Source organism: Pelodiscus sinensis, chromosome 1, assembly GCF_052426305.1.
Source record: "Pelodiscus sinensis isolate ZL-2025 chromosome 1, ASM5242630v1, whole genome shotgun sequence".
NCBI classification, from domain to species: domain Eukaryota; kingdom Metazoa; phylum Chordata; order Testudines; family Trionychidae; genus Pelodiscus; species Pelodiscus sinensis.
Genome location: NC_143052.1, coordinates 87,103,902 through 87,117,603, shown reverse-complemented (window position 1 = coordinate 87,117,603; position 13,702 = coordinate 87,103,902). Strand labels below are relative to the sequence as shown.

At 45.4% G+C, this 13,702-nt stretch overlaps 1 protein-coding gene across 1 annotated transcript in view; it reads right to left on the bottom strand.

Annotated features, from left to right (window-relative positions):
• The window catches only part of UTP20 (UTP20 small subunit processome component), an 84,733-nt gene that overhangs the window by 11,025 nt on the left and 60,006 nt on the right, over positions 1-13,702 (bottom strand). The window contains exons 44-54 of the mRNA XM_075934286.2: positions 12,931-13,029; positions 12,172-12,339; positions 11,311-11,477; positions 9,451-9,592; positions 9,018-9,134; positions 7,193-7,363; positions 6,116-6,244; positions 4,862-4,972; positions 2,408-2,487; positions 1,331-1,400; positions 621-803 (exon numbers count right to left, since the gene is read on the bottom strand). Of these exons, the coding sequence (XP_075790401.2) occupies positions 621-803; positions 1,331-1,400; positions 2,408-2,487; positions 4,862-4,972; positions 6,116-6,244; positions 7,193-7,363; positions 9,018-9,134; positions 9,451-9,592; positions 11,311-11,477; positions 12,172-12,339; positions 12,931-13,029 (1,437 nt within the window). The remainder of the gene's footprint in view (positions 1-620; positions 804-1,330; positions 1,401-2,407; positions 2,488-4,861; positions 4,973-6,115; positions 6,245-7,192; positions 7,364-9,017; positions 9,135-9,450; positions 9,593-11,310; positions 11,478-12,171; positions 12,340-12,930; positions 13,030-13,702) is intronic.

Below are 13,702 nucleotides of genomic sequence, written 5' to 3'. Positions count from 1 at the left end.
CATTTATTTGGTTAGCTTATTATAGACAACAAAGCTCAAATGGAGACACACTTTGCCTATACTGGGGAAAAGTCAACAGAACCACTTAAATCAGGACTAGATCTAGAAGGCCTAAAATTTGCTACATGCCAGTAATAGGATGAACTAAGCATCAGATGAGCAAAAATAGCACCATTGGCCAATTTCTAAACTCAAGTTCAAAGATCAGGATTTTGCTCAAATTTCACTACCAAAATATCTAGCTTTGGGCAAACACGAAACAAGGAGAATTCTTCAAGCCAATGGAGAACTTTCAGAAAGCCATAAGCATGCAGAAACAAGGCAGACAGTAATGGAAAGTATTTTATAACATTAGCTATAGCAGCCACTTCTGCTGGACTAGTCAAGAATGCATCTACATAGCTTTTCCTCTGCTTGCCAGCAAAGACTGTGCAGAACAGTGGAGTTTTAGCGAGCTATTCCTTAGACTGGTTACGCTACAATCTCTTCCCTGCACCACCACAAAAGTTTAACTCAACACCCCAGCTACCCTCAGAGATTAAACATTTATAAACCCCTCCTTTGCTCCAAGTCTGTTTCCCCCAATGAAAAGAGCTGGGGTGCACTGAAAAGATCAATACCTTCTCATCGTTAAACCAGGTGGTGACTAGTGAGAACATCAGATCTCGGTTTGCAGAGTTTACTTTCACAAGCAGAGATTTGTTTGCCATGGCTGCCATTTTCTTGCACTTGGCAGAGTCATCATTTACCATCATCATACAGAGAGGGACAAAGAACAGTCCACAGTATTGATGAAGTAGCCCCTGAAAGGAAACAAAAATCAATCACCTGCCCATCTCCAGGAGGCTTTCCACACTTTTTAAAGTTTGGTTTTACTTACACACACAGGAGGATTCCTGAGACCCAAATCTAGGCTCAAACTGAGGTACTCAAGCAGAGGAATAGCACCCCACACTTTTAGCCAGCCTGGCCCTATTTTAATGAAGTCTTTCTTTCCCAGACTCCAGACAGCACGGAGGACACCATTTTGAAGAGCCCAAGCTTCATTCCACTCACTGCTCTGCCGTAAGCCCAGCTGAGTGCATAGAGCCCCCCATTTTGCATATAAATGAGCAAACCTGACATGGAACTGCAAAGACAATCAACATGAAACTCCAGGTTGTCATTTCAACAGTCACTTTTTAGAGCAGAACCAACACTAATGCTCTGAGAATTGTGCCGCCCTTGTGTGATAGGAAAGGATGTGAACAGCCAAATGCATCCAGTTCTAATAAATCTGCAAACTGAGTTACTGGATGTAACTGAAAAGCCCTGACAGACTGATGCTTACCTGAGGGAACATTTCAAAGAGATAAGCGATCATCTCCAACGCAGACTCCCTTCCTGTCTCATAGTCATAACTGGAATAATTAACAAGATGGAGTGGGTTAGTATTTCCAAAATCGCAAGAAATTCAGAAAGCTACAAACCTTTTGGGGTTCTCCAAATATACGCACCAAGATCTTTGAACAAACAGCTCTTGGTAATCAAAACACAGTGGAGATAAACAATTTGTTCAACTTGCTCAACAGCAGACTAACACATTTGAAGTGAGATAACTAAGAGCCAGCCTTACTTCCCTCGAGAAGTACCTCTCTGCCCTCCCATGGACACTGGGGGGGAAGTGGGGGGTGTACTACTCAGCGGGGACCAGGATTCTATCAGCAGAATTCACAGTACCCAGGAGGATACGCTCATGAAGGTAGCATCAGTGGAGTTCAATGTGTGCATCACCCCATGCCTAGGTCTATGACCATAGCCACAGTCTAGCCCACTGTTATTAGTCAACAGGCAAATCCACTTGCCCATGGCCTCTTCTAGTTCAGCTAGAACAAAATTCAGGCTACGTTTACACTGTGCTGCAGTCCAGACTATGGGGACTTTTGCAGAATGCACCAGAATGGGTTGTAGCTACCCTATGTGGATGTTGCTGCCACAAACTAAAAGATATGTAAGTCTGTTAACTTAATCCCATGAAGAGGGCTATGTTAATGCAAACTTGCAGTATTCATGTGGGGCAGTTAGCACCTAATGCTCTGGTGAGTTCTGCAATTCACTGCCAGAGCGAGGACAACAGTGGTGTGTAGACAAGTTGGCAGTACAGCTGACTACTCATTAATAACAAAGCCACACTTTGGCTATATTGCAATAACAGGCAAAACCAGTATAGAAATTAAGAAAAGATCAGTAGGTATAGTACCTCTTTGCCATACATGTTCTTTAATTTGCTTCTAACAAAGTGACCATTTTACTTTTACAGGTAGGAAAATAAGGCCTGATACTGAGCCCCACTGGAATAAGTGGGATCCTTTTACAAGAAAGGACTTATAAACACAGCCCTTTTTAAAATCAAGGATGACAAACTCACTTAAGCTGAGCAAATATAAACTCCAAGTTGGGTCTCAGCTTCTCACCGAGAGGATAGTCGAGTATGTATTTCAGGTAAATCTGAAAAAACAGATCAGGAAGAATTACCAGAAACAACAGGATAAAGCTTGTAAAAACATAATGATGAGAGCAAAGCTTTTTGCAACAAACTATTAATAAGACCTACCCCTTCCTTTCATGTGTAACGTAAGGGCTCATCCTGCAAAGCACCAAGCCATCTCAACTTCCATGGGCTTGGATGGGAGTTATAAGGCACTCAGCACCAGAATAGTCCCATAAAAATGTAAAATGACATAGCTACAGCATTCAGGGCTGGGAAAAATTTACACCCCTGAGTGCTGTCACTATGCTAACCTAGCCCCTGGTATGGAGGCAATAGATCAATGGAAGAATGCTTCCATCGGCCTCGCTACTGTCACTTAGGGAGATGGAGTTCCTACGAGGACAGCAAATACCCTTCTGCTGCTATAGAACTTATCTACGTTATGGGGTTATGAGGGCATGAAAACAGTGTCACAGCTATACTGCTATTGGCCCTGCAGCATAGGCAGGTCTTGATAATGATTGTGTTGCCAGCACTTACCAACTTCTGATGTCTCTGAAAAATGACTCCACAAAACCTCAATTTAGTTTAAACATGAAACTAAAACTCATTTTAGCTTGATTCCCAATAGTGAGAGCATCAGCAGCTTCCATTATAAATCTGCTCCGTGCATAAAAACAGACTCAGAGCTCTTAATGCCAGAAGGGACAATCACCATGATCACCTAGCTTCACCACCTGCCTAACACAAGCCTTAGACTATCACACGGTAACTCCTGTAGCACCTAGAGCGGGTCTGTTTGAAACTCATCCAGTCTCGATGTAAAGACTTAAGGTGACAGGGGATGCACCGCACCCCATGAACACTGTTCCAAAGGTTAATTACCCTAACAGATAAAAAGGATGCCTCAGCATTCCTTTAAGTTTATGCGGGAGATGTTTTAAGGGCCACAGCAGACATCGCCTCACAGAAAATAAAAATACACAAGCAGTCAGCATGGCTGCACATTATTTCTCAAGAAAACATTTTTATTTCTTGAGAGCCAAATACAATAGGGCAAAAACATCTTCCTAAGTGGCAAATTTCTTTGCTGTGTCCTGATGTGCCAGTATGGGCAGTGGGTATCATAGGCAGGGGAAAGTTGTAGAGTCTACCCTGGTCCTGCCCCCAGGCCAGCGTGCCTCCCACAGGGACTCGGGGTAGTTCGTGCCGGGCCACACTGCCTGCTCTAGTGCTGGCCACCCAAACAGTGGGGCTGGGGGCCACCCGGAGCCCTGGGGCTAGGAGTGAGGCACCCAGATACTGCAGAAAGTCAACCAGTTTGCTCTAAAAGAGGAAGTAGGATTCATCTTGCACTAAGATAACTCAGCTCCTAATTCAGCAAGCATTGGTCTTTACACATGTGAGAAACTACATCCTTGAACTCTTCTTGCTCTTCAGATTAAGCAAGTACTTGAATGTCTAACTGAGTCCAGGCTGTAAAGCTGCCCCTTATCAGATAGTAAATATAATCCTAAATATGAGACGAAGTTCAGAGAAGAGAAACAAAAATAACTGGAAAGACTGGGCTTGTTTCCTGTAGAAAGGAGATAAGCAGGGACATGAATATAAAATAATGAATGGTTTAGAGAAGATACAGGAGGCCCCCACTTTATGACGGCCCGATTTATAACCCCCCGCACTTACGACCTTTTCCATAAGCACAGAAGGGGCCGAAATCCCCCGACATACGTCCTCGGCCCCGCGTTTAAGACAGCTTATGATGCCTGTCATAAATGCGGGCTCGAGTTATGACATCCCCAACTTGTGATGCTATCCCCAGAGCTGATCGCATCGCAAGTCTAGGGCAGCCTGTACACTGGGTGCTTTTGCTCTGCCTGTCTCACACAAGAAAGAGGGGACATGCAGCAAAATTAAATGTGGAAAATAAACAGGAAATATTTTTCATATGTATAATGAGACTGTGGAACTCACAACCACATGAAGTCAGCAAAGCTGAGAACTCAGAAATTCAAAAAGGGACTCAACATTTACAAAAAAGATGTTGCTAAAAGAATGGGAAGAGATATTAAACCTTCTGCTCAGCGGTTATGGCAATCTTGAACTAGCAGAGATCAAATGAGACTTAATGGTGATGGCAGAGGGGCAGATTATCCCACAACTAACTGCTTATAACTTTCTATGAAGAATCTTGTACAAACCATTATTAGAGACAGAATACTACACTAGATAGACTTGGAGTCTGATCGAGTCTGGCAATTCCTATGACAGGAGGTCAGTTCTGGGCTGAGTGCTAGAAGCTGGGCTGTTAATCTCTTTTATGGACAATGCTAAGCATGAACAACAGGTTTTATTAAGGAGAGCTTAAGGAAAGAAACCCCTTCTACTAACCTGCCGGCACTGGACTCGCACTGGCTCACTCTGGCCTGTAATGGCAAACTTGGCAACTTTCTGCATGACGGCATCAATTTCAGGAACAATCAGCTTTCTGGATACAATGGCCTTAAAAAAATTGTGAAAATGCAACCTGAGACATTCCCATTCTGCTTGTGCATTGTCAGATACAGTAAAACTCCAATTGTCCGGTATCCGGTGGTCTGGCACGCCCAATAGTCCGGCACCAACTGGAACCCGGAAGTGCTCCGGCCAGCTGGACAATTGGAGCTGCTCTGTGCCGCTTCCCCAAGTCTGCTGCTGCCGCTGCTGAAACTGACCAACTGTGGACCTGGGGAAGCGGTGTGGAGCAGAGCAGCTGGGGTGCTGCCGGGTTGGTCCCTCAGTGCCGCCCCTTACCCCCCTGCTCAGCACCCAGCAGCACCCCAGATGCTCTGCCCCATGGCTTCCCCAAGTCCCTCACAGCTGAAACTGACCAGCAGCGGACTTGGGGAAGCCCTGGGGCGGAGCAGCTGGGGTGCTGCCGGGTTGGCCCCACAGCGCTGCTCCTCACCAGGACCCGGTTCGCCCCACGCTGTGCCATTCCCCGCCCAACCTCCTTCCCCCTCCCAGACCTGTCACAGCCCCTGATGCTCTGGCATATCCAATAATCCGGCACCCCCTGGGTCCCAAAGGTGCCGGATTATCGGAAGTCTGCTGTATAACAGTACTACCTGGGGGCAAAACAAATTTTTGTGGTATCTTATCATCCGCCTTTGGATTTCTTTATTGCCAGAACAACTCTTTTTAAAAGGTGGTGGCCTGCAAAGTCAGGTCTGTTTTTGCTGGAGGACCTGCGGCATGTTCACTGTGAACTCTCACAGTTCAGCTGAAGGGACAGGGATTGTCAAGTCTTTCACACAGGCATCATTTATCCCAAATGTTTACCCCAAATGTTCATTAAGCATTGAAGTTAAAATGTGTTAACAATAGAATTGTTTCCTGGAGTTACCACCTCCACATTGCCTTACTCTTGTGAGTTCACCATGTCACTAGTTCTTGGGTCATTATAGATCTGTGTAACTTAGAAAGAACCTGAATTTCTAATGTTAAAGTCAAGCAGAAAAACATCATGGCCTTCTTTCAGCAAAGGCACCTTTAACGGACATTCTGGAATCTCTCACCTGATTTGTGCTAACAGGTATAACACATAAGCACTTTCCTTTCTTCAATTCATAAATTGTAAACCAAACACATGGTCTAATGCAGTACCTTTAAAAGGCCAAAGGCAGTGGCTTGACGCGAGGAATCATAAATATCTTCTTCAGCATATCCAAGCAACACTTGGAGCTGTTTCTCTGTTACATGACTGTTCGTATTCCTCACAAGTAGAGTTACACACTACAAATTAAATCAGATATTGCAATGTGAATCAAACGTCATGTTCTTTCACTTCCATATTGTAACTCCCAGTAACTGTTACATTCAGTGACCCACCCTCTTCCTAAAAGGCTGTTGCTATACTTCAAAGGAGAAAGCATTGTGGGGAGCATGGGGCACTTCAAAGCGGCAGGGCCACATGGAGCCTGGGGTTAGCAGGGGAGTCTCCAGCTGAACCCAGGCTCCATGCACCCCTGCCACTTTGAAGTACCCCTTCTTCCCCCGCTGCTTCTATCTGATAAAGGCATCAAGGGGAGGGAGGTAAGGGACTAGTTGTTCACTTCCCTAAACTGAAGTGGGAGAAACACCAACACATTCTACAAAACATCAGCCCCTGAACCCCAAAGGGGCTAGTCACAGAAACAAAAAGGTTTGTGGAATGGGGACTAGATTGAGAGGAAATCCTTGCTCACCTCTGTTTAGTGTAATTTATCCTGTAACTACCCCTAGGATAATGCAACTATAATTCAGTAAAGCATTTTGGAGATAACATTGGTCAGAAGGACACTATACAAACTAAAGATTATTGCTATTCATTACCCTGATTTACACATTTCAGCTGCAGAGGTTTTTTTAAACCTGTTTAAATTAAAATAAACAAGCTGCTCAAACTGAAGTGACATCTATCAAGAGAGACAATGGTAACAAACAGCTGCTATAGTGAAACAAAAGCCACTAGCAAACATGCATCCATAAAAGACTGGGCTAATACAGAGACCTATATTCATTCAGGTGCTTTTAAGAGTTTTTGTAAAGATAAACAATTTATTTCCCTCCCTAGTGACCTGAGCCTATGCCCGAGTGGAATTCCGGGCATACAGAGTTCCACTCAGGCATAGGCTATTGAGGGATCTGTAGTTGGAGTTTTCCATGAAATTAACATTAAACATTCTATTTGGCCCGACTTACTTTGAAACAGTTCACCACCAAATGGAAGTTCTGGCCCTTGGCTGCTCCTGGCTTAGCAAAGTCCTTCAGAAGCAAGAAAAGCTGCCCGGTAAGCTGTTCTACAGTCTTTTCAATAGAAGGCAAAGGGAACTTTAAAATCCACACCAAAGATTGCAGAGCACCGGTGATCACCTAGGAGCAAAAGAACAGCACATGCGATTAACAAGAGTTAAAGAATATTCCCCTCCCCACAAATCTGGAAATACTAGCAGGCTTGGGTGAATATTTAGAGCCGGAAGCTGGAATTAATATGCAAGTTAAACTCTCCCAACCCTTTTATATGATATTAACAAACAAAGGGGAGGGGTGGAGAAGGGAATGAAAGGAAAAGTTTACAAGGAATCTTGTTACATTTTCTCTAAATGCAGGCTTTCCTTTTTTATTATTAAAGTGAATTATAGTCACAAAGGTGTCAGAGTAATTCCACTAGACACAGAAAGTCTTATCTGTAGAAGCCATAGCACAAGATGTGCAGAGTAGGGATGTTAATAATCGTGTATTTGTGTAAACGTGTAACTGCTGAAATTTTTCATGCAGGGAGGCAGGCAGGAGCTGGTGCTCAAGAGGAACCAGCATTTAAGCCGACAACCTGTAAGCTCCCACCAGCTCCCACCTGTGCCCCCATGCTGCTGCCTCTGTCGGAGGCAGCAGTGAGGGGGAGGCAGCTCCGTAGGAGCCTGCATGCTCAGAGTTGGCTTAAAAACTGGCTCCCTACATGTACTGGCTCCTGCATGTCCTCCCCCACCACGCTGCTGCCTCTGTATCAGAGGCAGCAAGGATGTGTGTGAGAGCTTGTAACCATAAGGATTAACCAATAAACCTAGATTTATTGATTAATCCTGTAAACAATTACATGTCAGCAACCCCATTGCAGAGACCATGTCAGCTCCCTAAACTGCCCTTCAATTCTGACCTGAAAGGAACTCTCCTCTGGGAAAAACCAGGCAGATCCTATCTCTAGGCCCATTTGAACCTTCGATTCTGCTAAGCCTTCCCAGCAAGGAGGCTAGTTAAGGTGGGCTACTGTGACAACTGCTAGAACTAGATCAAGAGCAACACTGTATTTCATAGCTGTCTAGCAACACTTGCATGGTCAGAACTGCTCAATGCTAACTTTGGCCATGTATAGACCAGCAATTCCAAGATAAAACATTCAGGCTACGTCTACACTGGCATGATTTTGTGCAAGAACTCTTTTGTGGAACAGTTCTTGTGCAAAAACTCTTCCAGAAGAGAGCGTCTACACTGGCATGTGCCTTTGTGTAAGAGATGTGCTTTTGCGCAAGAGCATTCATGCCAGTGTAGATGCTGTCTTGCGCAAGAAAGCTCCGATGGCCATTTTAACCATAGGGCTTTCTTGCGCAAGAAATTCACGTTGCCTGTCTACACTGGCCTCTTGCGCAAGAACAGTTGCGCAGGAGGGCTTATTTCTGAGCAGGAGTATCACAGTTCTTGCACAAGAAGCACTAATTTCACACATTAGAACATCAGTGTTCTTGCGCAAGAACTCGCGGCCAGTGTAGACAGGCGGCAAGTTTTTGCGCAAAAGCGTCTGCTTTTGTGCAAGATGGCGCCAATGTAGACACAGCCCCTGTAGCTCTTGGATTACAAATCTCTCAAAGTATCAGAGCTCTTAATTATTTGCCGTAACCTCTACAAAATCAAGTTTGGAAGTTTTATAGCTCAAGGACAATGTAGGGAAGTCTTTGGAATCAGTGGTTGGGCCTGTATTCTGAAATGGAGCTGGTGAGAAGAGACAAGAGTATATTGAGTTTAAACCCCCTACCTTTACATCTGTGGACTGCAGACAATCTATAAGGAGCTGAACAAAAGGATCCAACATTTCTAAAACACGCTCCTCTGAGGAATTTACTTTGGATCTCTTCAGGCTCATGTGCAGCAGCTACAGCGTTGAAAACACATTTTTCATTATTCAGAGAGAGAGAAACGGGAAGGGGTTAAAAAAGATTCCCAAAACACAATTTCAGGACACGGAAGAGGCAATGCAATAGCACAGTAAGTCTTTATTAAATGATGTGCTCTTAGCAATTCCCTAGAGCCCTTCATTGGTTGGCTGGCCAGCCAGCCCCCGCCGCCCCCTGATTCAGGGATCATCATTAATATCAGACAGGGACGGAGTTTTTTTTTTTTTTTTTTTTTAAAGTAAAGCAGAACAATTGACCCCACAGCACTTGTCTCACATCTGGACAGATCCTTACCCTAAGTCCCGAATCAACCAAGATATGCATGTTCGTCTTGCTGCTAACCGGTGCTTTTTGCCCTCCTCGAGCCGGGACTGGTGGGAGTAACAAACAGCTTTCTGGCTGCAGACGAGGATTGGGGGGGGCTGGGGCTTTCGTTCTGCAAATTATCATGAGGTGAAAGACACATTTAGACACTGATGCCATTGGAGATTCACTCCTGGCAGTAGAGAGATTTTCATTGCCTCTACTGCTGATAACAGACACTGCACAGAGCACATTCAGGTCCTGGCCATGAAAGAGTCAATGGGGCAAACTGAAGAACATTTTTATAGCTACCAGGACTAACGAGTGTAACACTTTCTACTGGTTTCTCATGTTTATGTGTATTATCGGTAAAAACCCTCTGAAACACATAAAAATCAAATACAGCAAGTGCAATGCAAATTCAAAATTTCTTTTTGGAAACTGTCCAAATTGAAAGGCACTTTATTTTCCAAACCTAATTCACAGTAACTGCATCTTTCATGTCAATTATAAACTCCCCTTCCTTCTACCTGAGACTCTTCTAGGTAAAATGAGAAAACGAAAAGCCTTGAAATAAAAACAAGCAGTGAAACCACCAAAATCAAGCACTGTTCCAACTGGAGAGCAGCACACAGGATAAAGGTACAGACTCCTGACTGAGTCCCGTTTACACCATCTCCTAACCCTTGCACTGTCACTTTGGCAGCCCTGCTTTCAGAGGGTCGCTATAATCTGTCCAAAACAGGGATGAAGTGTAAATGTAAGGGTGTGAGGGAGAAACCCTAACAAGTTTGAGGAAACTCAGAGACTTTAAGGCCAGAAAGGACCATTATGACCATCTAGTCTGACCTCCTGCACATTGCAGGCCCCAGAACCTCACCCACTCACGCCTGTAACAGGACCCTAACCTCTGTCCAAGTTATTAACATTTTCAAATCATGGTTAAGACCAAGTGACAGAGAATCCATAAATTACACTAGTTAATAGCTGCAAGTGAATTGTGACCCATGCTGCAAAGGAAGGCGAATCTCCTCCTCCTCCCTCTCTTCCCCCCACTGCCCAGTCTCTGCTAATCTGATCTGCAGGACAATTCCTTCTTGACTGCAAATATCAAGATCTGTTAGGCCCTGAGCACATGATCAAGACCCACCAGTCACACCCGTGGGAAAAAATTCACTGTAGTAACTCAGAGCCCCCCTTTCCCCAGCTAGTGTCCCATCACTGGCCATTGGAGATTTGCTGCTAACAATCGCAAATCAGCTACATGTCACTGATGGCAGTCTCATCATTCGTCCCTTCCATGGATTTATCAAGCTCAGTCCTGAAGCCAGTTAGGTTTTTTGCCCCCCACTGCTCCCCTTGGAAGGCTGGGCCAGAACTTCTGATGGTTAGAAACCTTTGTCCTATTTCAAACCTAAATTTGTTAATGGCCAGTTTCTGTCCATTTGTCCTTGTCTCCCCATTGGCGCGTATCTTAAATAACTCCACTCCCTCCTTGATGTTTAATCCTCTGACGTATTTACTGAGAGAAATCATAGCTCCCCTCAGACTTCTTTTGGGGTGGCTAGAAAAGCTAAGTGCCTTGAGTCTCTTTTCAGAGGTAGGTTCTCCATTCCTTGGATCACCCTAGAAGCCCTTCCCCTGCACGTGTTTCAGTTTGAATTCATCTTTCCTAAACATGCGAGTCCTCCCTCCAGCCTGCCAGGTCACTTTTTATTATGGCCTGTGGTAGTTTCCCCAGATTTCACAGAGTCACTCCCAGAGCAAAATCTCAAGAAACCCGAACACAGAACTTGCCAACAGCAAAGACAGGTCAATAGCAGGAGGACGGTGTAATTTTCTGTAACTTACTTGGCTTTTTCAGTTAGCAGGGGCAAATTTTCGCTGATCAGGCCGTGGCTGAGCACAAGAATGGACTCTGCGCTCATCTCCGGATTCAGGATCAACCCTGACACGATGCGACGCAGCGTTTCATGCACCTTGCGGGAAGTTTTCAGGCTCATAGTGCTCTCTAAAATCTGGACAGCATAAGAGTCACATTAAAAGTTTTGACACAAGAGAGTTGTTCTCCGTGAGCAGCAGCAGGAAGTTACAAGGAAGGCCAATCCAAATTGCCTCGAGCACCAGCAGTATCCTGCTGCTCACCCTCCTCGCATAGAGAGAAAAGTCCCTTTACCCCCACAGTGATCAACAAATCCCAAGAAACTTAAAAGCAGAGTGGGACTCCAGTGCCCATAAGTGCATGTGAACCCCATTCAAGGCATCAGGGTGCCACATGGGTGGTTATTTCCCCAAGCCTGGAGCCCCTGTAACTTCGCAGGGTTCCAGGCATACATAGGCTTCCAGCCAGGCAGAACTGCTTGCAGGATCAGGGTCTTTACGAGCTCTGGTCTAAATAACATCATCAGAGGCAAATCACACCTGAGAGGTGGAGCAGAAAACATTCATAGTGGATACTTCCTTCACACAGAGTGGGGAGAAGAACAGATAAGTGCCACCCCTTAAAAGAGATATAAATAGCAAATCCCTATTTTATCACCTATGAGAGCACTGATTTCCAGCAGGGAAAAATGAACCACCAGATCCCAGCTGTGCAATTATGCCATGTTATCCCCTCGGTGCGCTCAGATTCCTCTTTCACAACGGCCCATCTGAGCAGGTTCAGTGTTAATGGCAGGGCTCCTACCAAATGCTCTGACTGGATTTGCTTACCTCTTTCAATGGAAGAATGAGCTTCGTCACTTGGTCCTTCCCTATGTACTTGGCAAGGATTTCATACGAATCGTAACTCTTGCTTCTGCGAGCCTCCATGACCTTGGAGACTATTCCCTTAACTTCCTTTTCCTCAGCGATATCCCCAAAGAGCTCCTGATTGAAAATCTTTCGAAATACAGTGGAGGGAAATGAATGAGAACAGCAGAATCACTAGAGACTTGACTCGGGCAGCAACAGCAGAAAATAGTATTTTCTTTGCACCCACAATTAAAACAAAACGTTCTGCCCGCTCAAAGCAGGCCCTGCCCTCCCCTGTTTTGCAGGCACAAGAGACACATCAGGCAAGGTGGGGGAGGGGGCACTGGGAACCCACGTGGATAGTATGTACACCAGTTCCCTGTGGAGCACAGCTCCATGGGTGTTCTCTGCAACCTTTCTGGAGAGTTTGTGGTGCCAAGTGGAAGGGACCTGTGGCTCTGTCCTGGGTGCCAGGCCAGGTTTTCGGTCACAGCGTCACTGGTAGCCATGAGGCTGCAGTAAGAGACACAATCTCCTGTCACCCCCGTTGCGCACACAGCCAGTTACTCGTGCTAAGAACAGGGTTTTGCAGTACACAATCAACGTACACTGAAATCAAACACCCTCCCCCCCCCGCAGAAAGCTGGTGTTGCCAGTGTTGTCTCTTGCAACCCGTCTTTGTATTCAAGCACCTTCCCTTTGACAAGTGTCTTGATTTCCATTGCAAATGGATCCTACCTCAATCATGATGTCTAAGCAGGTGTCCAAATCACCAGGGCTAAGCCTGTTGGCAAGGCCTTTCAGTAACAGGTGCACAGTGAAAGTCAGCACATGGACCTAGAGACAAAACACAGCGTCCCATTTACCATCCCCAGGCAGTGAGTTTTAATGGCAGGATTGTTCTTGAAATGATCAGGCTTCAGCAGCAGAGCTCTCCTGTTTCTTAAACAGTACACTCCCAATTCTCTCAACTGGGAAACTACTAAGAACAGTCCCAAACCCACTGGCAGGAAAGGATCACCTGATCACCCAAAACTCAGCTCTAAAGCAATGAGTCACTTCCTTTACTCATCTCAGCATTTCCCGGCATGCCAGGTTGGCCAACTGGAATAGTACACAAGCACCTCCAAAGCCAGACCAGCACTGCTCTGGGCAGACAGCGATTCAGACAGAGCTCTTCGTGACTCCTCTCTTCCCACAGCTAAGCAGTGCTAAACCAGCACTTTTCATCTGCTAGACTCCAGTAGCAGAAAGCCAGTCTCTCCCCACTGGGATAGCTCATCTGACAAGCCGTTCTCATTGCAGGTTACAGTGAAAGGAAGGATGGGTAAGACAAGGATTGTCTTGTAGTTAAGACAATTCTTGCCCTGGGATTCAGGAGATTGGGTCTCTAGTCCCAGCTCTGTCCCACACTCACTGTGTGACCTTGGGCAAGTCACTGAGGGTGAAAATCCTGTCCTACTGTCGTCAGTGAAAAACTTCAGTTGGATTCACTCTTAACTCTTCTGTA